Here is a 26566-nt window from a genome sequence, read left to right on the forward strand (position 1 = left end):
AGAATGGGCAATTTCTCAGTTTGCATGGCTGCAGGAGTTGTAGTTTACATTATACTTAATCACGTGGTTTCATGCTTTCCTTCTCACTATCTTCATAAGTTGCAGTTTAACCTGAATTTGTGTGAAAGTCTTGATTTTCTCTCCTGAACTAACTTTTGTTGAAAACCTAGGGTGGGGAGAGTCTGTACCTGATTATGGTTGTGGATTGGAGAGAAATCCAGGGTTCCCACTAACAAGACAAGAGTGTGCTGACCATAAGGCACAAAGCACTGAGCTAGCATAAACTCAGTGTCCATTGAGATGTGTTCAGGAGGTGATGACACATTAATTTTGAGGAGGTAGGCTATTTGCTAGTTCAGACTTCACTTGTCCTCCTGCAGCCAGTAGAAGGACAAACATAAGCCCTATCCAATTTGTTTTATGTTGTGAGGATATGGTATTTTTTTTATTCAGCTGGGTGGCTGATGTTAGTGCTTATGTGAATCAGGGAACTGATCCTGCTTAAAACCTGTAGTTGTATCAGCTCTTTTGTAAGTGGTTGGCTGGACACAGAGAAACTGTTGCTGGCACAGTGGGAGGAGTACCAATGCATAAATCTGGGGGACTGGAGAAGAAAGAGCAGGTCTCTCCTTTTCAGCAGTAGCATTAGAAGTGAAGATTAGTGTAAGCCAGTAAGACCTTGACTGGTCTGAGAGAGATGAGGTTGTGTGCCTACGCCCATTGAAGTCTATGCTGTTGTATGCTGCCCAGGACAGATCCTGGCCTGGCACGTTAGTATCCACAGTATCAGAGCCAATAAAATGCAGTTTAGTTTGAAACTGGCAACACCTTTATGGGCTTCTGTCTTCATTTTCAGTACAAAAACCACCAAAGCACCTGTGCAGTAGACAGTAATACCCTAGTCAGCAAGGGGAGGGTGGTAAAACTTTTGCTTTGTTGTTAATGTTTAGGTAGCAAAGGCAGTTGTCACAGTGTGCACCATTTGCTACAAATCCAATTGGTTTCATAGTCTAAAATTCATCAGCTGCAGTTGTTTATCCTGCTGATTATTCTCATACTTCCATTTCTTAGAGCTTCAGAAGGTGTTGATAATAGGTTAAATGATCCAAGAATCACTGTACAGTCACTGTATACTGTCAGCTGTACAGTCACTGTATACTGTCAGCTGTACAGTTACAGCTGATAAATGGACTCAGAGCCATGTTCTGAACCTCTACATGAGGCTAATAGGAAGAAAAATTTATTTCAGTCTCTAAAAGAGAGAATATGTGGCACAGAAGGTTGCTGAATTTTTTTGCTTGCTCTACAGCACGAGAATATTCAACAAGAATTGAAAGAAATAAGGGACTTAGGTTTGAAAATAGATTTTGCTGCCTTCACGGGCATTAAAAGAGGTGCATGAGTAAGGAAAAATGCATGAGAGAGTTCTGTTTTTCCATTTGCATTTGTGGATTCTAATAAATATGTTTTTGTAGTAATAAAATGGATGAATCAAGAACATTTCCCCTAAGGCTTGAGGAGCAGCTTTTTTATCTCTTCCTTGGATTCCATTCTTAATCACAAAATAGTAATAAAGAAATAAGGCCAACTGTTTATATTGAGACAAATTCCAAGGTTTGTTTTGTATTCATTTTAAGCCTGACAAAAACTAGTCATTTACTAAGGGGATATTGGGTGACCAGCCTTTGTTGGGGTTAACTTTTAGGAGTAATTCACAGACAATTGACTTTGGGCCAGCAATTGCCTTCAGCATGCTGTAACTGCTATCAGTTTGTTTGAAAATGGTTATTAAAGTATCCTGAGTGATTGCATAACATTGCTTTTCTGTTAACCCCATGGGTGATTACTAATGGTAGTCTTGAATAGGAGTGAAAATTAACGAGAAGGTAACCTTGTAGGTAACGTCTGCACCATACTAGTAGAACATCTTACATTCTGCCTCCCAGAGACTGTAGGTCTTCTTTTGAATTTGCAGAAATCCTACAGAAATTGTTTATGAGCTTGAAACATGATCCAGAGTTCTCCTCCTGAAATCACATTGCCAGGTTACCTGCCTTGTTGGGGCTTTTTTTGTGTGTGTGTGGGGGTGGGGTGGTTTGGTTTGGTTTTTGAATGGTTTATCCTCTCTCATTAATAAAATACAGTACTGTGCTATCTGCTACTCTTTCAGATGTAGTCCCTTGCTGTGGCAGTGAACAAGATGGGCATGAAGCAGAAACTCTATTTGTATGTGTATTGGTTTGATCAAAGTTACATAACTACTTCTTTTGTTGGGCATTAATCATTCATGAATAGAGGCCTTTCAAGGAAAGAAAAATGTGAATCTTCTTATGACACAAAGCCAAAGCTTTTTAATAGTCAAAGTGGCAGTCTAAGAATGGTGGTGGTGTTTGTTCCCACCAAACTGCCTGTTCTAAACTGTTACACAAGTGCAAGTTCTACTTCATGTGCAGTCTTAATTATTTAGGAGCTACACATCTGTCTTTTCTAAGAATAAACAGTCACTCTAGCATATGCTGTTCCAAGAACTATAACAAGAGTAGTTTTGTGTACTTGAACCCCTTCTTATGTAATTCCCAGTCCTGAAATGTTTTTGTTCAAGTGCTGAAGTGGTTCTGACTGTGAAACTTCTGGTGTTCTTTGCTTCCACTGATAGTCCCTTGCTTGTTTGGTGGGTGGGAGGTAAAACCTGAAAACAGGAACCAAAATGGTATCTTCAAACTGGTTAATATACACCATGTCAAGGGAAGATACTCCCTTCCTGATAGCTGCCTTTCCCTTCCCAATGGTTTTCTTTATTCACTCCTTCCTTCTTTTCTTAAGAATTCCTTTCTTGACTGATTTCTTATTTTGACTGAGTTCTGCCATTTTTTTTATCCATCCAACAGGATTGTCTAGTCAGCATGAGAAAGTTTCAGATATGGTCTCGATTTACGTATATGCAGTATCTATGACTATTTGTCACTGTCCTTTTGAATGCTTCTCTCCCTTGCAAGTCCTGTTTGTTGAATTTAAGTCATTTCACTCTGTGTATAGATCTTTATATAGAGATTTTTATTTCCTTTCATTTCTCTCTGGATTCCCCAGAGTTAATGCACCTCTTGCATTGACTGTTAAGCAGAACTTAATAAATACATTTGTATCCAGAATCTGCATTTAAACCATTAGCCTGCATTGTGTTGCCTTGGCATGTACGTACAATTGCCTGGAATTTGTAACTGTTTTTCCTAGAAGATAAGGCATGCTGTTTCAAACTCCTGAAGCAGTTTGAATGCAGTTAGATCCTACAGTTAGATTGGAAGTGTCTTAAGAGGTTCATGATGGATGGCTATAGGCTGTTTTGTAAAGACAGGCAGGGAAGAAGAGGTAGAGGAGTCGCGCTTTATGTTAAGGAGAACCTTGAATATATAGAAGTCAACTATGGTGATTGTGGAAGCCCTATCATATGTCTCTGGGTCAAGATGAAGAGGGGTCATCTCCAAGGAGGATCCTAGAGTAGGCATCTGCTGCCAACTTCCAAACCAAGACAATAAGGCCAATGAAGCAATATTTGGGTCACTTAAGCGTTGGGTCAGCAGAGCCTGGTTCTTACAGTGACTTCGATTACCCAGACTTTTGTTAGAACAATACAGCAGCTCAAATGTCATCCATCAAGTTCCTGGAATGTGTAGAGGACTGCTTCCTCATACAAATCTTAGATGTGTGTCGTGGTTTAAGCCCAGCCAGCAACAAAACACCACTAGGCTGCTCAATCGCTCCTCCCCCCGGTGGGTTGGGGAAGAGAAAATATAACAAAAAGCTTGTGGGTCAAGACAAGGACAGGGAGGGATCAGTCGCCAGTTATGGTCACGGGCAAAAGACAGGCTCAACTTGGGGAAAATACAAAATCAATTTAATTTACTACCAATCAAATCAAAACAGGATAATGGGAAGTAAAACCAAATCTTAAAACACCTTCCCCCACCCCTCCCGCCTTTCTGGTTCCACTCCACTCCCAATTCTCTTTACCTCCTTCCCTGCCCAGCGGCACAGGGGGATGGGGAATGGGGGCTGGGGTCAGTTCATCACACATTGTCTCTGCCACTCCTCCCTCCTCAGTGGGAGGACTCCTCACTCTTCTGCTCCAGTGTGGGGTCCCTCCCACAGGAGACAGTCCTCCATGAACTTCTCTGGCATGGGTCCTTCCTATGGGCTGCAGTCCTTCAAGAGCTGCTCCAGTGTGGGTCCTTTCCACAGGCTGCAGTCCTTCAGTCACAGACTGCTCCAGCACGGGCTTTCCCATGGAGTCACGGCCATCTTTGGGGGCATCCACCTGCTCTGGTGTGGGGTCCTCCATGAGCTGTAGGTGGGCATCTGCTCCCCCGCTCCCCTCCATGGGCTGCATGGGGACAGCCTGCTGTCTCACCAATCGCTGCAGCGGCATCCCCTCCTCCGGCGCTCCTCCTCCCCCTCCTTCTTCACTGAACTCAGTGTCTATAGAGGGTGTCCTTTCACATCCCACTCCCCTCTCTGCTGCAGGTTTCCTATTCTTAAGCATGTTATCCCAGAGGTGCTACCACCATCGCTGGTGGGCTCAGCCTTGGCCAGAGGTGGGTCTGTCTTGGAGCTGGGCAAGCTTCTAGCATCTTCTCAAAGCAGCCATCCCTGTAGCTCCTCCCCTGCTACCAAAACCCTGCCACACAACCCAAAAACAATGTGCCAACGAGGAATGAGGCACTGCTGGACTTGCTACTCACAAACCAAGAAAACCTGCTTTGTAATATCTCAGTTAGTAATAGCCTTGGCTGCAGTGATCACAATATTGTGGGGTTTGGGATCCTGCTGAGCATGCTGAAGGTTAGGGCTAAGACAAAAGTTTTAGATTTTAGAAGAGCAAACTTCAGCTAGCTCAGAGGTTGATTGGGAGGGATTCCATGGGAAGCTTCTATGGAGGATAAAGGAGCTAGCGAGTGCTGGAAGGTTTTCAAGAACACTCTCCTGGAAGCACAAAACCAGTCATGCCCTTTAAAGGTAAAGGAAGTGGGCAGAGCAAGAGACCCCCTTGGCTTAACTGCGACCTTCTGAGTCTGCTCAAAACCAAGAAGCATACCAGACATGGAAAAGTGGACAAATACCTGTTGAGAACTACAAGGTCATTGCCAGGGTGTGCAGAGATGCAGTTAGAAAAGCAAAAGCTGAGCTCAAATTGAAATTGGCCAGAGATATCAAAAACTACAAGAAAGGGTTTTTCAGGTACATAAACAAGCAGAAACAGAAGGAAAATACTGGCCCACTGTTGAACAGGAGGGGTGAATTAGTCACCAGCAATGCTGAAAAGGCAGAGGTTCTCAACACTTACTTCATCTCTGTCTTTATCAGCACTGTTGGGTCCCAGGCCTTGGGAGCAAAAATCCAGGTTGATGCAAACATAGACCCACCATCAGTGAAGGAAGAGTTGGTATGTGAACTATTACAGGAGCTTGTGCCCTGCAAATCGATGTACCCTGACAATATCCACCCAAGGGTGTTAAGAGAGCTGGCTGACACTGTTGCGAGGCCACTCCCCATAATCTTTAAGAAATGGTGGAGATGAGGGGAGACCCCAGGATGCTGGAAGAAGGCTAACGTCACCCCCATCAGAGTAATCTGCTCAGATGATGTGGGACAACCATTGTCTACCTGGATTTCTCCAAGGCTTTCGATATGGTTTCCCAGAGCCTCCTCCTAGAGAAACCAATGTGTTACAGTCTAGACAAGCGGTCTGTGTGGTAGGTGGGGAGCTGGCTGACAGACCACCCTCCGAGGGTGGTGGATAATAGCTCCTTTTCAAACTGGCAACCTGTCACAAGTGAGATCGATATTGGGCCCATGCTGTTTAATATCTTTCTAAGGGATCTGGATGATGGGATAAAGTATACCCTGATGAAGTTTGCCGATGATACCAAACTGAGTGGGGAAGTGGACACTTTGGAAGGGAGAGCCACCCTGCAGGAAGACCTGGATAGGCTGGAAGAGTGGGCTAACAAGAATCTTATAAGGTTCAACAAAGACAAATGTAAGGTCTGGGAAAACATAATCCAAGAGTGCAGCACAGGCTGGGATCTACCCATCTGGGGAGCAGCTCTGTAGAAAGGGACCTGGGGGTCCTGGTGGACAACAAGCTCAGTATGAGTGAACAGTGTGCTGCTGCACAAAGGAAGCCAACAGGATGCTGGGTTGCATCAACAAGGGCATCACCAGCAGAGATAAAGAAGTCATTATGCCACTCTACCCGGTGCTTGTCAACGCACACCTGGAATACTGTGTTCAGTTTTGGTCCCTGCTATACAAAAAAGATGTGGACAGGCTGGAGAGGGTCCAGAGAAGGGCCACGAAAGATGATCAAAGGACTGGGAAGCCTGCGATATGAGGAAAGGCAGAGAGATCTGGGTTTGTTCAGCCTTGAGAAAAGAAGGCTTGGGGAGACCTTATCACCATGTTCCAGTATTTAAAGGCTGGCTACAAAGAAGATGGAGACTCCCTTTCTACAAGGAGTCACACAGAAAAGACAAGGTGTAATGGATACAAGTTACTTCTGGGGAGATTCTGGTTGGACATAAGAGGAACATTTTTCACAATGAGAACAATCAGCTCATGAAATAATCTCCCCAGGGCAGTGGTGGATTCCCCAACATTGGACACTTTTAAGATTTGGCTGGACAGGCTGCTGGGCCATCTTGTATAGACCCTGCTTTTGCCATGAAAGGTTGCACCAAATGATCTTTGAGGTCCCTTCCAACCTGGTATTATATGCTTCTATGATTAGTTGGAACCCAATGTCTAAATGATTTGGGCAATTTGAAAAGTCTCAGTCTGTACAACCAGAGCATTGATTTTTGTAGCTTTTGCTACAACATAGTGTTTCTTTTAAATCTTTTGATTGAAAATCGGTCATTTCTCTGTGGTCTAGGGGGTAAAGATGACATGGTGGTGTTATTACAAAAATGATTAAGAGTTTAGCATATAATGTTACTGATAAAGAACAGAAATCTATTTTTAGGAAACTCATGCTTGAATTCTTATTTTCTATGCAGACTACATCCTCGGCTATTAAAGGTGCTATCCAGCTGGGAATAGGATACACAGTAGGAAACCTTACATCAAAACCGGACAGGGATGTTCTTATGCAAGACTTCTATGTTGTGGAAAGTGTCTTCCTACCGAGGTAAGGACAAGCCTATTCAATGTATTTTCAATAGGATTTCATAATGAAACTCTTAACTAGATATTTCAAACAAGGATTGTTTTCCAGTTCTACCAAAATGAGGTTAGAGTAAGTTTAATGTATGACAGCTTGAAAATTATCCTGTCTTCATGTTGTCATTGAAAATGAAGGTAGGGAGAAAAATGGGAAGATCTTCAACTGAAGATTTGAGACTTGTCACTTTGTGGTGGGTTGACCCTGGCTGGACACCAGGTGCCCACCGAAGCTGTTCTATCACTCCCCCTCCTCAGCTGTACAGGGGAGAGAAAATATAACAAAGAGCTTGTGGGTCGAGATAAGGACAGGAGAGATCACTCACCAATTACCGTCACGGGCAAAAGAGACTCAGCTTGGGGAAAATTAACTCAATTTATTACAAATCAACCAGAGTAGGGTGATGAAAAATAAAACCAAATCTCAGAATACCTTCCTTTCACCCCCTTCCCTTCTTCCTGGGCACAACTTCACTCCCAGATTCTCTACCAACCCCCCCAGCGGCACAGGGGGACAGGGAATGGGGTTTATGGTCAGTTCATCCCACATTATTTTCTGCCGCTTCATCCTCCTCAGGGGGAGGACTCATCACACTCTTCCCCTGCTCCAGCGTGGGGTCCCTCCCATGGGAGACAGTCCTCCATGAACTTCTCCAACATGGGTCCTTCCCACGGGCTGCAGTTCTTCATGAACTGCTCCAGCATGGGTCCCTTCCATGGGGTGCAGTCCTTCAGGCACAGACTGTTCCAGCATGGGTCCCCCACGGGGTCACGAGTCCTGCCAGAAAACCTGCTCCAGCGTGGGCTCCTCTCTCCACAGATCTGCAGGTCCTGCCAGGAGCCTGCTCCAGCGCGGGCTTCCCATGGGGTCACAGCCTCCTTCAGGAACCCACCTGCTCTGGCATGGGGTCTTCCCTGGACTGCAGGTGGATATCTGCTCCACCGTGGACCTCCATGGACTGCAGGGGGACAGCCTACCTCACCAGGGTCTTCCCCACGGGCTGCAGGGGAATCTCTGCTCTGGTGCCTGGAGCATCTCCTCCCTCCCCTTCTTCACTGACCTTGGTGTCTGCAGGGTTGTTTCTCTTACGTGTTCTCACTCCTGTCTCCGGCTGCCGTTTCTCTGTCTGTCCCAACTTTTTTTCCCTTCTTAAAAATGTTATCACAGAGGCATTATCACTATCGCTGATTGGCTCAGCCTTGGCCAGCGACACGTCCGTCTTAGAGCCGGCTGGTATGGGCTCTCTTGAACACAGGGGAAGCTTCCAGCTTCCTACAGAAGCCACCCCTGTAACTCCACCCCCCGCTACCAAAACCTTGCCACACAAAGCCAATGCACACTTCTAGAGAAGGAAAATAATTGTGATACTTTCAATTAAAGGAGCTGTTGATTACAGCTGGAAGTGATTTGTGGATCTATATGCAATTAAGTATTATGTTCACCATTCACATGTTTGTTTAGTTTCTAAAAACTGAGAATAATATTTTCCATTTGTTGAGGTGTTATCAAAATTATGAAAATTCAAGTCCTGCAGTGTTAAGAATAATATAAGAATTTACACTATACTATAAAATTCTAGCCAGGACTTCAGCCTGTGATGAAGTTTAGCTCTTACTAGCTGGCTGCAGGTTGTGCATCATTACTGCTTTGCATTTCGCTACCTCAGCTTGTATCGCTGCCAAGTTGATGGTATAGAATTTGTAATAATATAGTTATGCTGACTAGAGAAATCAAGATCATACTCATTTGGGGGGTTCAGAAGCTGAAGTACAGTGCCATGTAACTTTTCCAAGTTACATTTGTTAGGAATGGATGAAGAAGGTGTAGGAAAAATATATGTCAAAACTGGATTACTTGCTCTGTTCAGTGTTGTCTGGGTTCTTAGAAGTGCTAAATACCAGTAGTGCCCGTCATTTCTGTCAGGGCATGCTATGATTGCAGTATTCCCTGAATTTGGGAATGCTGTCTTTGAGTTTTTCGAAGTTTTGTTCATGTGCAGTTTTAATACTACTTCATAAACTCTTTCTAATAATTTACAACCCTTAAAAATTACTGACGTCACTAAAACAAAGTGACAATGTACAAAATAATTGCAGGCACTTTAAAGTTGATCTCTCCTTATGTAAATTTGCTTCATTCAACTTCTGTTTTCCTCTGAACTGAGAAATCCTTTAAAGAGAAAAAGATCTGTTTCTTATGTGAAATGAAGCTTTTACATTACATTGTTCAGTTCCTAGTAATTGAGGGTATTCAGATCCTTGTTCTGGTGTTAACTATAAGGTTTGTGCAAGTTTTGTAGTCTTTGTCTCGTAGATGAGGTAAATATAGAGAAGTTAACTATGTGACAGCAATGCAGGTTTCTGTAGTCTGGCTGCGATGCTAAGTTTGTTGTTCGTGGAAATTAAATGAAACATACATGCTCAAAATGTTTTATTACATAGCACAGTTTTGGGGAAAAATCTAATCTGTATCTTTTTTAACATAGTTTTAAAGGAAAAGTAAAATAAAATGGTTTGTAGTCAATAGCATTGCATATGTTTTTTGTCCTGTGAGACTTCCATGTACACTCAGAAACGAGACTTCTCTGTTTTGTCTTGGTTAAAAGGGAGAGCTGGGAGAGATCCCTTCTGGCTTAAAAAGAAAACAAAGGCAGAAGGAATAGCCTGCTTGCGCTGACAATATTTATTATAGAAGCTTTAGTAGCACCTTTCCAGACAGCTTCCCATAAATAAATAAATAAATAAATAATATGAGACAAATTAGACAAAAGTAATGGCCAGAGCAGCATAGCTTTTTTCTTTTTTTCGCATAGCTATCTAGTAAGCAGGAGTATATAACAGTGAGTCATCTTGACTGCAACAAAGAGCCTCTCTATAAAGAGCACTTGCTGATAACATTCTCTGTGAAACTAAAAATTGGCTATCCATAGCAATCTCTTAAAACCATGACACTTGATTTTTTTATGCTAATGCACAGAAATGTCAAATTTCAAGTTCTTCCTGTGTCTCAATGTAACATGCACATTCTGTTACCTGAAATGGTTTCAATCCAAAGTGGCATTAGTTTGCATAAATTGTAATCATTTAGGATTGCACATAATGATACAGGCTTCTTTCTTGCTGATTGAGGGTGTTGGGCCATTGAGTGTTTCATGATGGCATTATGTGGATTGCTCCTGAGTCATATTTATAGGTAGCTTCGTTACCCTTGCCAGAGGTAAAAAGCTAAGGTTGTGTGTTCTTTCAGATAGGGCTGTGCTCCCAAGGTGCACCTCAGGTGCTCTTCACTTTTTCCGATGATAGTACCTACATGTGAAGTTAGTATTGTTAAAAGTCATTATTTTAATGATTTTTTTTCCCCCCTTTTGGATTTGTTTGGGTTGAAAGCAATTAGCTGAAATTAGTTACACCAGTAGGTCCGGCGGGCTGACCTCTATGTGGAAGCACCTCAGAGCAAGCTGAGGTTAAGTAAGCTTTTTGCCAGATGTCGGCAGCTGGAGGAGAACCTGACAGTGCAGCAAGTTTGGTGCTGAAAGCAGGCTTACCAAGCAAGGAGTAGCATTTTTTCCACTTGCTTTGGGTACGCATAATTCAGCTGCAACTGCAAGCAGGCTATTAGCTGAACTTCCCCTTTATAGTGGCCAGTTCACAGCAACCTGCCTTTTCGCAACCTGTCCTGCTCCACCTTCCTCACATGTTTCCCCTACATCTACCTTGCCTCATATGGGTCTGGCAGCGAGGTGAGATGACAGCTGTTTGGCAGAGTCATGGGCACACCTGCTGCTTTGACAGCAGCAGACACACTGTTAACGGTGACAGTGATAAAATAGACGTGAGCTAGTAGAAATGCAACGAAACAGCAGCCTGCACACAGGCAGGCAAAATAGTGTTATCTGTGCCCTTTTACTGTCAGGGGAAAACAGTCAGCAGTTGCTTATAAATTGTTATCAGTTGCAGAAGATAGTTGTTTATAAATTGTTATCAGTTGCAGAAGATAAAGAGTCTCTGCATATCTCTCAGCCCCTGAAGTAAACCTCAGCACCACCTGTACCTCAGCTTCGGTAACCATAGCAAAACACTTCCAGGATTTCATGAAGCAGACAGAAAAATGCCAGGGGAGAAAAGTGGTCCATTCAGACCTGAACATAACTGCCCTGCATATTGTGGGAGCTATTGATCAGTAATCAATCATATCAGGGAGCTATTGGCTAGTAAATCAGGAGTAACTCCATGGATTGCAGGTTATGCCTGGTCCAGAGTTACTTTGTAACTGGCTTAAATTGGTCAGAGTTTAGCCCAGATTCATTCAAGTGTTTATTGCAGGAAGTGACTTTGAGTGAAGTACAGGCATCTGTGTAGAGTAGGTGGATTTGAATGGGTAAGGTGCTTGCTTTCATTTGTACATTGTAGTGGTGAAGGGGGCTGGAAAAGTGCCTTTGTCACTTTCTGCTTCACGTTGTGGCACCCCCTTCGTCCGTTTCTCTTCAGCCTGCCCAGGAGTTTATAACGTGTTGCATTTGGAAACTAAGTGAGGTATTACTAGGGGCTGCTATAAAGGAGTTAACTGAGAACCGCTGTCCAGATTGAGTTTAAATGGCACTATGCAAATGTGCTCCTTGGACTGAGAAACAAATGCAGTCTGCAGTGACCCAGCTGATTCTGAAGATACAGAGTCTGAAGTCTCCGCCCAGCGCCCTGAATAGGGTGAAACCACAGGGGGAACTACACCAAGTAACTTCTCTTCTGGCTTTTAAATGCTGCTTTGGAAATCTAGCAAGAGAGTTGCTTACCTGGTGCTGGTAGTGCTGCAGCAGTGGCTGGAGAGTTCAATGGGAAGGCTCTGCATCCTGCCTGTGCTCTGTGCTCTGTCCTATGGCTCAGCTGTGTGAGGCATATTCTCCCCTTCCTGCATTCTGCTCTGTGCCCCTGACTTACTTGGTTGGAACCAGCTCATTTCTTGGTGGCACATTTTGTCTCCAAATCAGTCATTTGTGCAATGTCGCTTCAGCAATGTTTTGACAGCTGTTTGATTCAAGTGTGGAGCTGGCTCCAAGTAATGTGGCCATAGTTAGAAAGGCTCCTTGCCGAGCTAGTAAGCCTGGCTGTCTCAGGCAGTGGTGGCTTGAGCTGGTCACTGGGCCATGGGGCCATGCAGCTGCCTGTGAGATAGCAAAGTGTGCAGCCTGCTAAGCTCTTCCAGCAGACATACTAAGTAGGCACATTTTCTGTGGTGATGCTTGACAAGCCGAACAGAAGCTGCTCCATTCTGTCAGCTAACTTTGGCTAGTCAGTCATATGCAGCTTCAGAAATGCAGAGCATTTGGAGCAAGGCAATATGTTTCAGGCTCCATCTCTTTTTGTTTTCTTAGATGGAGGCCGCTGCTAAGCACAGCTGTGAGTCTGACTTTTTTTACATCAAGCTGTTAATCAGTCTTATGCACTTCCCCTGACAATACGCTTAATTTTCAGGGTCTACACCCTGCATATTGAGAACATTTGCTGTGGTTTCTAATTTAACTAGTAAGTCTGTTATATGCTGTTGACCTGTACGCACCCTGCACCTACAGTCATCTTTACAGTGAACTGGTTCAATTACAAATTGCTTTCTTGTGATGCTAATGAAAGATTATTCAGTGCTTTCTGTTATTTAATGTCAAAAGCTTAATATTGTATTATGGTAGCATTTGGATGACAGCCCAAATAAGTAGTCAAAAGTACTAAGAAAAGTAAAACCTTTGACATATTTTAACCAGTCTGGGCTTTATCCTGCATCTAAAACTGAAGTGTACTGTTTTCTGGTATGTTTTTGAGGACTGATTTAGAAAAATGAGGAAAACTGACACTTGCCCTTGGAAAAATCCTTGTACCAAACCTGTATCATAGGTTACCTGATGGGCTAAGTAGTGTCTTCGTAATTAAAGAAGTTAGTAAAGAATGTTCTGCAGGTTCAGTGTGAATAGTACTCAAATGTTCACACTAACGCTTAGTTGGTGTGTAACTTATGGCACTGTATTTGTTTCCAGTTGGGCAGTTTCACAAGACAGATAAGAAAGTGGCCTGAAGCCTTTGGTAAAGTGCTGCTGCTCTTCTTTGGTGCTTTGGTTGCAGAGGTACACAGGATGACCCAAGTTCTGACACACTTTTTATGGTTTGTGAGTAGAGTGACAGCACAGATAGGAGGAAGTCATTTATGTTTGCAAAACAAATAGTATTCAAAATGGGGATACTGTGGCAACAAAAGCAAAAACATGTTCATTATGAATGACAGGTCTTAGAGACTTCTGTTACTGTCAATTCTTGGTAAACCTGTGATAACCTGGATACTTGTGTGGTTATGTAGAAATATTTAAACTATTTTTAAAGTACTCTGTGATCCCTTGGTTTAATGGCATCTCCAGTTGATTCTGAAATAGTCATATCATCATCATCATCATAAAAAATGTCTGTGTATTCAGCTGTTACATAGATGTGATTGGCTTGACTTGTTTTGAAGATATTTACTTTTCACAGTTGTATTTCAAAGCTGCCTTGCAGAGGACTGCTTAGGATAGCATATAGTAACCGAAAGTATAGGACAACATACCGTGAAAAACAAGGATATTACCACTGGACTTTATCCCACAATATGAAAAAAACAAACATGCACCTATTTGTACAGGTAGCCATAACAGCTACTTCCATCATGTGGGAAACAGTTGCTTTCCTAAAATGATATATAGGAAATGAAAACAACAAAGCACTACCTGATCTGTCAGTATGTATTTATTGGGTACGGTTTGTAAAGTTTAAACACAATTTGATGTATTGTAAAAGAGCAGCTTTATCCAAGATCAGTGAAACTGAGATTGGATACTCTTAGTTTTTTATATTTGGAGCATTTAATTTTAGATGTTTTATTTTGATTTTAAGATTTAAAAAAGAGTTGCTTTCACATGAGAGAACTGAGGTGTTCTTCCTCTTCACTGTTTTTACAGTAACATACAAGAAGCTTATACATGGGCCCAAAACTACAGTGTGACTATTTCTTTAGTTGACAGCTACATCAGAGCGTATTGGCATTGCTCTGTGATGAAAGCTTGCTATGAAGAGATAAGGCTATCCTTCTCTGCCCCTTCAGATAGGTGTGCTCTCTCCTGAATATGTCCTACCAGGGTGAGGCCATAGTAAAGGAAAAGCTGCTGAGAAACATATCTTGGTGTCTGGTTCAGCAAAGTTTTCGCAAGCCATGGTGTTAGCCATTAAAAGTATAATTAGTTTTAGTTCATTTTTAGTTTGATACTGCACAACCTACACTTAAATCAGCCTTCAGCATTTACTAAGAGACAGGTTAAGATGCAGATACTGTCATTTCTAGGTGTGCTTGATTTAAAAAAATAAAATATCTAAAATTCAAGTATTAAAGCAAACTTGAATAGTAAGCTTAATCTCTCTTTTTTTTATTCTACCTACCAATCTTTTGCTTTTGTGTGGTCTTACAGCTAAGGTTATTAAAATACCTCATAAGTTACAATTGCTTCCTAATCTTTCCAAAGCCTATATTGTTTGTCATAGCTTGTATACAGAGACTTGAATTTTTCAAGATTGCCAGAATCAAAGCTGCTGGTATTAAAAGTCTTTATTTTTCGTTTTCTTTTTTTTTCTGATAGACCTGCACCTTCAACTGTCTGAGAGGAAAATTATACGATTACCTTCTTTTTTTTATAGAGTACACTTCTATTATATCCAAAGCTCCATTTTGCAGATTAAATTTTTTGTCAACAGATCACGGGTATTTTTCTTGTTCAACTTCAAAGACATAATCATCCCCATGAAACTCCCTAGCCTGGTTAAAAATTTTTATACGTAGTGCTTTGTGCACATACTTTAATCCAGCCAGAGTGAAATGCACTTGTAAAAAGTGCCAAGAAAATGTGGGGAGAAACTATGAAATACATTCTCTCAAGAACTAATGGAGTGGATGGTGAATATCTTCATGTCTAAATAGGGTAAAGATGTATTTACATCAAGCATTCTGTACAGTGGAAACTGTCCTTTTCAGGTAAGAGCAAAGACATACTTAGCCACAAGGAATTTGAAGGTTTTCCATTGCTGTAGGAAATTACTGGAAGTGAGGACACTCCTTCGGTTAAAAGTAGCAACAAGAAAACCTTACAAACTTTCTTCCAGAGGGGTAACAAAAAAATCTTAATCTTAAACTTTGTGTCAGGCTTGCTGCTTGCATCATAGTGGAGCTTACTGTTGGGATCATGTAAACTATTCTATTAGGCAGTGAAGCTGAAACTAATTCATTCATATGTTCAACAGAAATAGTAGGATGTAAAAGGGATTATCTAAGATGATTTCACAAAGAATAAGGACACTTGTCTGCATAGTGAAATTGACTGTCATATCTGTAATGAAGTAAGCTCATGTGCTCTAAATACATGGAATTGCTCTCTGTGTAGATGCTGTTCCAAAATAATTGCTTTGTTTTGCAATTATTCTGGAATAACTCTCCAGTTACTATACATACCGTCTACCTGCAGACCCAGTCTTGGTCATTTTACTCCATATGCACCTATGCACTTATGCATGGTATTATCATAGCAAACCTCCTTATCTTAATTTCAGCCTGCTGAGGTTCCAACAAGAGTACATGTTCTGGTATAGTAAGGACATGTAATCTGTTTATTGCCATGCTTTCACAAAAGAAGCTTTTGACTTATGGCTGCAGGAAGCAGATTTATAAAGGTATTTATGCACTGAAAGGTAGGACTTTATAAAAAAGTTTAGATGATTAATCTTCCCTGACAATGATGTGGTGCTTCAGCAGGGAACACTCTGTTCTGTTCTTGTCTGCATCTTACAACAATTAAATGCATTTACAAGTATGCCCCCGGGTTCCCAGCAGCTATATATTACCCCTGTGGCATCCTCATATTGCACAAAAATTCAGTGAGATGCATCCAACTATATAAAACTTAATGTCAGACAAGACTGGCAGTGTTCTGAGCAGCTGAAAGACCTTAGAAGAACCAGCATTAGCAAATAACTGTAAAGAAAAACTACCATCTTCAGCCTAGTATCCTACAGACTTCCATTTTTTGCTATCTAATAGAACAATAACGTCTATGTGAATTTGATTTTAACACCTTGGAGTTGTGATACTGTAGACGATAAAGTGATCAGATGAGTTCATTAGGACTAGGCAGCCTTCACTAGTTGTTAAGTGTATGGTTTAACACTCAAAGAAGCAGCAGTATTCTGACGTCTTTGTATGCATCATTCGTCATCCATAACCATCTTTTCATTTGTGATTTCCAGACAGAAATCAAGTTGGTTTTCCCTCCTTTCATCTCCTATTCAAGAGTCTGAAGTATATGCATTTCTAGAGCCTGAGAAAGCTTGTTCACTAACTCACACTTAAATTAGCAGCAGTTCGGCTCTGTTGGTTTTGGTGGTATGCATGCAGGGGCAGCTAGGTGGCGTTGGATAGGCTTCTGTCATCAGTTATTAGTGGAAGGTGATAAGTTTGTATGACAAGCATTAATTATACAGGATCAAAGCTATTAAATATTATCATGATATTTAATTTAGTCTTTGCAGGAATGTTGCTTAGAGTTTATTCCTTTTCATGTCGGTGTGAATTCTAGCTTTTTTTTATATATATATACTTTGGATATTCTTCTTGTGAAGCATAAAGGTACATGCTGCATTTCTGAATAATTTAGTTAGGATAAATGAGTAAAGAAGTGCTGGAAGAGCTGATTTTGGCCACTGGCCACTGTTTCAAGTCTTGGATTTTGTACTCATCTAACCAGTCCAACCATTCAGACTGACCAAACTTTGTCTTAAAGCTGTTGAAATCACAGTATAGAACTTTACTCTTCTGCTTAAAAGCCTTCTTTTAGTTTCCATCATAAATGAATCCACAGCCAGTTTTATATATTTTTTAGTTCTGGCAGAATTTTGCTGCTGACCTTTTCCTTTAGCTTAAATCATGCAGTATTCATCTCAAGACTCATACAACTGCAGCCTAAAAATACAGTGAGATGGTAAATATAAAACATGGAAAAGAGCTAAGGAAGCTGCAGTAATTATTTATTTATTCCTTTGGGAAAGACTGTCTTCCAGGCTGGTCACCCTGGTAGTCTTTGTCTGTGCCTCTTCTAGTTTGAATCTGTATCTTGCATACAACTGTGTATCATTTTCCAGAATTCCCCAAAGGATCTGTACCTTGTGTTCCTGTTTAACCAACTGAGCATGTAAGCTAGTGCTGGTTTAGATTGAGGTGGGCTAAAACACATGACATGACAGGCAGACAAACAGAAAACCACTTTAAGGTCAGCAAAGCCAGAAGGGCTTCCAAGTTCTGGACTATACTAGCAAGAAAGAAAGAGATACCGTAGTGCAGTTAGCCTGCAGAAGAGATGAATGCTGAGGGTGCCGTTTCATAAATAAGGCTGAGCCAATCAGTGTTTGCTGGCACCAAAAAATGTATGTTGTCCTGCTTCTTTCCCACTGCTCTGGCCACACGGTTCTGCTCTCTGTGTTGTGCTGTCCTTAGTATCCATCTGACTCCCCTGCAAATCAACTCAGGTCACCAAGCTAGTGTGAAGTTGTTTAGCTGCGTTGCCTTCCAAACTTTTTGCACGAGCTTACATGAGGTGGGGGTGACCCTTCCTGTGTCAATAAGCTATTAGACTGGCTTACCTTGGAAGGATATTGGAAATTGTAGCATTAGTTTACACCCATCTTTACGCAAATGTATATAGGTGGTGAAAATAGTCATTTCCTTTAAGGAGGGAGAAAGGAATTTGCTGGCCATATTCTGTCTCTCACAGACATTTCAATTACACTGATTAATAGTGATAGGGAGGTTTATCTGCATTTATGACTCTTGTCTCAGAAGGCCAATGCTTGAGTTAGACAGCTTTACAGTAAAACTAGCTACAAGGAGGAGGTCACAAAAAATTGCTCAATAATAATTGCATTTGGGTTATTTTTGGTTTTGTTTTCAGTGAAGGAAGCAATCTCACCCCTGCTCATCATTACCCTGACTTCAGATTTAAGACGTATGCACCTCTTGCCTTCCGCTATTTCAGAGAACTTTTTGGTATCAAGCCTGATGATTATCTGGTAAGAGCTTGCAGTTTTCCTTTGAAGTACAAATTGTTATAATGTATACTAGTTTCATAGTGACAGAAGAGGATGCTTTAATGGTACCCAAATGGGTAGGAAATTTTGTGTGTGGAGTGGTTTATAACTAGTGAATATTTTTAATGTTTTACAAAAAATTTTAATTCTTTATCTTTGTGATGACTCCTATAAAAACCTGCCTTGTTAATTGACTAGAGTAACTTGAGTATTACTGCTCATTCAGGTCATTGTTTCTACAGAAGTTATAATCAGTACTTGTGTGACTTCTACGAGTTCAGTTCTAATAAAGTGCTCCTGTGTTATTTGCATTATTTATTCACTTCCTTAAGTAAGTGTTTGTCTGCAAATGTTCCCATCTAGCCTTGAGAAAAGTGGGTGGTGGGCTAAAAAAGAAGCATTTTAGAGTATCTCCTTTGTTCTCTGTATGTTATAGTTGGAAGACTTATTCCTTCTCAGTATTCAACTGTTTATGTGAGAAGAAAGTGATGCATTTGCTGCCATAATAGAAGCAGGCTTTACTTGGCAGAACTACTTTGTGCACTGCCACAGATGAGGATCCACTATTTTACTTCTCTTGTAGTTCTCCTTTCAGAAGGGCAGTGTAAGGCAAAGGGCTGGATTGTTTTCTAGATGTTTGCCTCATGTGCAGTTTGTCTCCTGCTGGTCCGACCAACAAATCAGAGTCTCAGTACAAATTAGCAATTTTATATGTCAGAGTTTTATTGGTAACTTCTTTGAATGAGTTTTTAGATCTTTTTGTTCCATTATTGATAACTGTTTCTTTCAAACCAAAAGAATTTGAAAGAGCTTGAATAAGTAAAAAAGAAAAATTGATTAAATGGTGCTGAAACATTACTTAATATATTACTTCACTGACTTCTGCTTTGTTCAAGTGTCTTATAAGGTGTTTTTTTCCTTCTTGAACAATGACCCTAAAAGCAAAACTTAGCTGGTTTTGCTTTTATTTAGGTTGAATGTGGAAGTCTGATTTTATTTCTTTAGTACTATGTATGGATTTTGTATTACTAGCCCTCATGACAATAATTATGTATAAAAACAGATAATTCCTTTGAATTATAGATGTTAGTAGCAGAGAAGTGCAGTTGGGTTGGAGTTTTATAAATCACAGAATCACAGAATAGTTTGGGTTGGAAGGGACCTTAAAGATCATCTAGTTCCAACCCTCCTGCCATGGGCAGGGACACCTTCCACTCAACCAGGTTGCTCAAAGCCCCATCCAACCTGGCCTTGAACACTTCCAGGGATGGGGCATCCACAACCTCTCTGGGCAACCTGTTCCAGTGCCTCACCACCCTCACAGTAAAGAATTTCTTCCTAATATCTAATATAAAACTACCCTCTTTCAGTTTAAAGCCATTACCCCTCGTCCTGTCGCTACAGTCCCTGTTAAAGAGTTCCTCCCCATTTTTCCCTTAGGCCCTTTAGGTATTTTAAGCCCCCCTTCTCTTCTCCTGGCTGAACAGCCCCAACTCTCTCAGACCATCTTCATAGGAAAGTTGCTCCAGCCCTCTGATCATCTTCGTGGCCCTCCTTTGGACTCGCTCCAACAGATACATTGGGGGCCCCAGAGCTGGACACAGTACTCCAGGTGGGGTCTCACAAGAGAAGAGTAGAGGGGGAAAATCACCTCCCTTGACCTGCCGGAGTCATGCTTCTTTTGATGCAGCCCAGGATACAGCTGGCTTTCTGGGCCACATTGCCAGGTCATCCCTAGCTTCTTGTCAACCAACACCCTCAAGTCCTTCTCCTCAGGGCTGCTCTCAATCCATTCTCTGCCCAGCCTGTATTTGTGCTTGGGATTGCCCCAACCCATCTGCAGGACCTTGCACTTGGCCTTGTTGAACTTCATGAGGTTCGCACGGGCCCACCTCTCAAGCCTGTCAAAAGTCCCTCTGGATGGCATCCCTTCCCTCCAGCATGTCGACTGCACCACAGAGCTTGGTGTCGTTGGCAAACTTGCTGAGGCTGCACTCAATCCAAACTTTGTCACTGACAAAGATGTTAAACAGCGCCGGTCCCAATACTGACCCATGAGGAACGCCTCTTGTCACTGTTCTCTACTTGGTCATCAAGCCATTGACTGTAGCTCTCTGAGTACAACCATCCAGCCAATTCCTTATGCACTAAGTGGTCCATCTGCCAAATCCTTTTCTCTCCAATTTAGAGATGCTGATGTCATGCAGGACAGGAGTGTCATTATGTATGTTTTTTATCTATCTCCTTTTATGGACTTGGCAAAAGACGAAACATGTCAGCTGCGTTGCCAGCTGCTGAAAAGACTGTACTTCCTAGAGTAAAGCTATTGTCACCTGCAACTTCTGTTCCATCTAAGGAAGCATTTGCAGTAGCATAAATTGAAGCTTATAGAAAGACTGCTTGCTGTTGATAAGAGATTTGTGATGCTCAGTTTAGCTACAAAATGACTAATCCCTGAGGGAATTTCCCAGTAAAGGCAAGTTTTTGCAGATTCTTTTTCCTCTTGGCATGGCAAAAGACACTAGTGATATGTTTCCAAGGAAAAGGGGCGACTAGAAAAGCTAGTTTCAAGATTGAGTGCACCTTCTTTTCTTGAAAATGCAACAGCAGATTTCCTTCAACAAACAGGTAATTTTGTAAAATACAGTTGAAATTTCAGTGTCTGTTGTAACTGATGCATGCCTCTGTTAAGGTTATATTTGCTCTGCAAGCATGTTAGAATCCATTTCTGTTGTTTCTGATTCTAAATGGGCATCACTTTGAAATCAAAGCAGGTTGCAGTCCCTTACAGTCTAGATGCAGATGTGATCAGAGGGGTACTATGATCATGAAACAAAACTATTTTTAGTTCAGGACCCTTTTTCCAATTGGTTATGACCAAATCAGTTAAGAGTTTGGTCCCAATAGCAGGTGTCAGGGTTCTGGCTGAACAGTCCCTCTTGTTTCTGTGAAATCTGGATCTGTCATGTAGTGACCATAATTGCAATTCAGTATCTAAAACACTTTACTGTAACTATATGCCAAGTGACGGTCCAACTGTGGCTGAATGGGAAGTGAAGTAAAAGGAGGAAAAATTACAACAAGCACATGTGAGTTTACACTGTTAATTTGCAATGACAAAGCCCAAAGATTTACAGTTTCACGCTTTCAAAGGAGGTTGAGCAGTACCGCACTGTAGGAGTCAGACTGGATAATGAGGGTAAATACTTTTGAACATGTGTTAGAATTAAATTGTCACTGGAAAGCTCATGGAGTACTGGCATTTTGCAGGGAAACTTCCTGATCATAAAGTACTTAATTGTCAGGGGCTTGGGGATTGTTTTGCTTTTCAGTTTTGATTTGGCTTTCGTTAATTGTCCAGTCAAAATTATCTGGGCTCTTTGTATAGCAGCACTTGGTGGGTAAACTTTTATTTTACAGGAATGAACTCAACTGTAAAATGACCAATACATAGGGCAGATTAATAACTTGTGCTTATGCTATACTGTTTTATTGAGCTTTAATGTTTAAGATAACTGGTATCAAATGCTTACAACAATGGCAATTACTCATGAAGCTTCATATATTTTGGCAAGAAGAAACAGGTGTTGCAATATAACTGCTTATTTGCTCTGAAGGTCTGTAGTGTTATAGACCAGTATTGCTGTTCTATCTGTAGATAATTGCAACTATAGGATTAATAAGAAAGTTCTGTTGCATTAACTGGAACTGACTGAACTGGAGAAGCAGGGAGACAAACAGGAAACATTTTTATAGCAAAAGTCTCTTAAAAATTGCAAGCATGGGAAAAGCTTCAGCTGGAGCCAGGATAAGAAGACACATTAAGGCACTGGTTTGAGTCCATAGGAAGCGTGCTTCTGTAGTTCAAGTGCTCACAAAAGAACATATTTATTAGATTTTCTTGTATCACCTTTCTTTGCTATCACCACCCACTGAAATCAATGGCAAGACTCCAGTTGAATTTAATGAAAGCTGTTTTCAACAAACAAAACTGTTTTTTCTTGTGGAATTGCTCAACTCATCTCAGGCAATGACCCAATAAACCAGATATTTGTTACTGAAACAGTTATTCCTTCTGTTCTGAGAAGACCAGAAGACATACTGCACTGCTAAGAACAATTCCATGGTGCTTAAACTACTTACAATTCAAGTCCTGTGTAATTTTATTTCTTTCAAAGACTGAAACCTTAAAATATTGGGCTGTACACTAAATCCCTAAGTGTGTAAAATTGATGATATATAACAAAGGAAAAGAGTGTCTGAATAAAAGTTTAATGATATTTTAAACAAGCTCTCAAGTTTAATATAAACCGATATTTCTATTTTTTTGAGCTTAAAGTCTCCTCTCCATTTAGTTTGAATGAAGCATGAAGTGTGAATTCATGGAGATTTAATAAATGTACATTAGCCTTTGTGCAAGATCTGATTCTACTGCTAAGGAATACTCCTGGTGTCTTTTTCCTCCTTAAAGTGATTGTAATTATTACTCTTTCCCTGTGGAAGAGAAAGCCTGTCTAAGCACCCAAAGTAATGCTGCTCCAAACCCCAGTTTTTCCTACTTACTGGTATTTAGTTTTTCTGTTTCAAACAGTTTTTAGTCAGAAAACTACATTAGCAGCTATACCAAGATTATTATTCTAATGATTTCAATCCCAGTTTCACAGAAGAGGACTTGCCTATTTGTCTATAGTGAGAAGCATCTGCTTCCACTGTGTTTGCCAAATCGTGGTGCAAAGCAAACAGTTGCAGTAAAAATGCCATCTTAAGGCTTCTGACTCAAGAATTTGCAATGCTGGCAGTGTGGGAATGGACTCTCTCCACCACAACCACTCGCTTCATGCCAGGGAAAGTTCAGCTGCTGCAGCAGGACATGAAGAGGGACCATATGCTCGGCTCCCAACTGCTCTTCCACGGTTGTGCAGCGTGTTCTGGTCAAAGTGGAGTATAACAACTGCCCTGCCAAATCTCAGCCAAATCACTGTGACCCAGCCTGCTGTACATAGTAGAGTTGCTGCAGTTGAAGACCAAAGAATAAGCTCCATGATTCTCCTGTGCCTATTTGAACCTGCAGTTCTTTGTATTAAACTTCTGTTTGAGTAACTCATGCATTGGCAGTGAAAAACCATTTTTGTCTCTTCCAGTACTCAATCTGCAGTGAGCCTTTAATTGAATTATCCAACCCAGGTGCCAGTGGGTCCTTATTTTTTGTAACTAGTGATGACGAGTTCATCATCAAAACAGTTCAACACAAAGAGGCTGAGTTTCTTCAGAAGCTCTTGCCAGGTTATTATATGGTAAGTAATTGAAGACTGTATTTTACCTGTATTTTTCCTGTTTCGTGTCACACTTCTGACAATTCAGTTTCATTTGTTGTCTTTTAATCTTTCATTGGCTTTATCTGTATTTTTCATAATATTTTGACATTTTTTACCTGTCTTTCAACTTTGTACCCCACACACCCATCAGAAAGAATAGATATAAATCAAGAATATGTTTAAGATAATAATTGCTGTTCTTTTAGCATTCAAGATGAAGCTGAATGTCATAATCTGATTTGATACCAAACTTTGCTTCTAATAAGCTAATAACAAAAAAAGGTTTCTAAATTTCTAATTCAACTTTTTTTCTCCATTTTGTGTTTGTCTACCCTCTGCATTTCACTCAGAGTGGACAAAGAAACTAGACCGGTCAGTTTCACTTTTGTTTCTGGACTACTTCTAATTTCCATTTCTCATGTATTAAAACAATAATGTAAAAAATATTTTTATCCATATAATTTGTTCAAAACTTTATTTTTAAATTGATCTTTTTGAGACCTAATGCTAAGTCAATTGTATTGTTTTATGTGTGTCAGTCATCAGAAAGGGAAACCATTGATCCAAAATAAGTAGAACTTAATTCTCCTTTTGTTTTTTAAACAAAAGCCACTCGTACATGTGAACAGAGATTCCTCTGGGTGGTATGCGGGAATTCAGAGTATTAGACTTGTGACTGACTTTCTTTGCTTTCTTAAGTAAACACTTGAAAAGTTACCCTCTTTCTTGTACTAAAAATGGGGAATATTGTGATTATTACACTAAAGTAACATGGATTCACTGTTTGTTTAAAAAAAATTATGCACTTACAGCATGAAAAAGAGCAATGGTGGCAGGTACTTTTTTTGTTGTTTCTAATCATAATCATCAGCTCAGCACAAGTTTGATTTATTACAATATACAAATATACAATATACAAATATACAATGTATAAAATACAAGGACACTTTGCTTTGTTTCTGAGAACTTTTCCAAAGTGTAAAACTTTAATCACTGTGATTATTTCCTCTGAAAGTACTTTCTTCCCATAGTTTTATGTTGTGACTTAGTAATCATGTAAGACTTGAAGTAGTTTTTCCTCTTTTTGCTTTTTTGTGCCAAAAATGGAATGTAGTTGTATTTAGAAGGAGGATTTTTGCTCTCACCTCTCTTATCCTCTCCTAGTTAATTTTTTGCCTGTTGTGGAATTTGGATTATTTCACACTTTTCTGTTCTGATAGTCAGTTGTGGTTCTGTTATGACCTAACACTCCTGTGGAGACAACTTGGTCATTTGGCACTAACCCTCAATGTGAAAAGCCTCATGGAGAAAGGGGTTCTGTTTTTCAGAATCCAAGTCAAGGTAATGAGAACTACAGTTGACCCAAACTCCTTCCAGCAGGTGGAATGCAAAGGTTGTTCAGGTCAGAATAAATAAATTAAATCTTCAGGATGCTTTTAGGTTTGGCCTAGTCTGCTCTTTCATGGGGTGTGAGAAAGAGAAACCTGGCATAAATGCAGTTACTGCTCTTCTCTTGGCCTATATGAGTTCCTGGCAGAAAGATGGTGTTTATGCTAGCTTTCTGAAATACAGACCCACAAAGAAAATCAACTGGTCAAACAAACTATACTCGGTAGGAAAACAAGAACAGTTTTCTTGATGTTTGTTAATGTCCTTTGACATTAAAAAAAACTTCCTTAAGCATGGAAGTTTATTGAAAATAGAAATATTTAACAATATCTCTTTTGTTTTAGAATCTGAACCAGAATCCAAGGACTCTTCTACCCAAATTTTATGGGCTGTACTGCGTTCAGTCAGGAGGAATTAATATTAGAATTGTTGTAATGAACAATGTTTTGCCACGAGCCTTGAAAATGCATTTCACATATGACTTGAAAGGCTCCACGTACAAACGAAGAGCATCAAGAAAAGAGAGGGAGAAGTCCAGCCCTACATTCAAAGACTTGGATTTCTTGCAAGACATGCATGAAGGGTTGTATTTTGATTCTGAAACACACAGCGCGCTAATGAAAACACTACAGCGGGATTGTCGAGTGAGTAAAGATTATTAACTATTTAAACTTACGTGTTCACGTATGTTCTAGTTTTACCTCAGCAAAACAGAGAGTGGGACCTGGGTCTTTGAGCTGTTTAACCTCCATTCTTTTTCCATGCAGTTTAATTAGGAAAAAACTATGGGTGTCAAACCACTGATGAAGCCTGTATTTTCATTAAGCTGTTGGGATCTGAGATCATAGAATGATAGAATGGCATATCCTGAGTTGGAAGGGATCTACAACAGTCATCAAGTCCAACTCCTGACTCCACAGAGGGCAGTCTAAAAGTTAAACCATAAATCTCAGTGTTGTCCAAATACTTCTTGAACACCAGCAGGCTTGGGGCCATGACTGCTTCCCTGGGTAACTTGTTCCAGTGCTTAACAACCCTCTCACTGAAGAACTTTTTGCTAATATCCACTCTGAACTTCCCTGATGCAGCTTTAAGCCGTTCCCTTGCATCCTTTCACCAGACACCAGACATCAGCACCACCCTTGCTGCCCCTCTCATGAGGAAGTTGTAGACAGCAATGAGGTGACCACTCAGTCTCCTCTTTTCTAAGCTGAACACACCTAATATCCTCATGCACGCCTCACAAGTCATGCCGTCTGGCCCTTTCACCATCTTTGTTGCCCTCCTTTGGACACATTCTAATACTTTTATATCCTTCTTGTATTGTGGAACCCGTAACTGCACACAGTACTGGAGGTGAGGCTGCACCAGTGCTGAGTATAGTGGGACAATCTGTTGGCTATACTGTGCTTAATGCACCCCAGGATACAGTTGGCCATTTTGGCCACCAGGGCACATTGCTGACTCATTGAGCTTACCATCCAACACAACCCCCAGATCCCTTTCTGCAG

The 26566-nt window shown here is 40.9% G+C and overlaps 1 protein-coding gene across 1 annotated transcript in view; it reads left to right on the top strand.

Moving 5' to 3' along the window:
* The window catches only part of PIP5K1B (phosphatidylinositol-4-phosphate 5-kinase type 1 beta), a 102477-nt gene that overhangs the window by 40516 nt on the left and 35395 nt on the right, over positions 1 to 26566 (top strand). Inside the window, exons 4-7 of the mRNA XM_049795746.1 lie at positions 7053 to 7183; positions 18216 to 18333; positions 23493 to 23645; positions 25400 to 25699. Of these exons, the coding sequence (XP_049651703.1) occupies positions 7053 to 7183; positions 18216 to 18333; positions 23493 to 23645; positions 25400 to 25699 (702 nt within the window). The remainder of the gene's footprint in view (positions 1 to 7052; positions 7184 to 18215; positions 18334 to 23492; positions 23646 to 25399; positions 25700 to 26566) is intronic.

This window comes from Accipiter gentilis, chromosome Z (assembly GCF_929443795.1).
Source record: "Accipiter gentilis chromosome Z, bAccGen1.1, whole genome shotgun sequence".
Lineage (NCBI taxonomy): Eukaryota > Metazoa > Chordata > Aves > Accipitriformes > Accipitridae > Astur > Astur gentilis.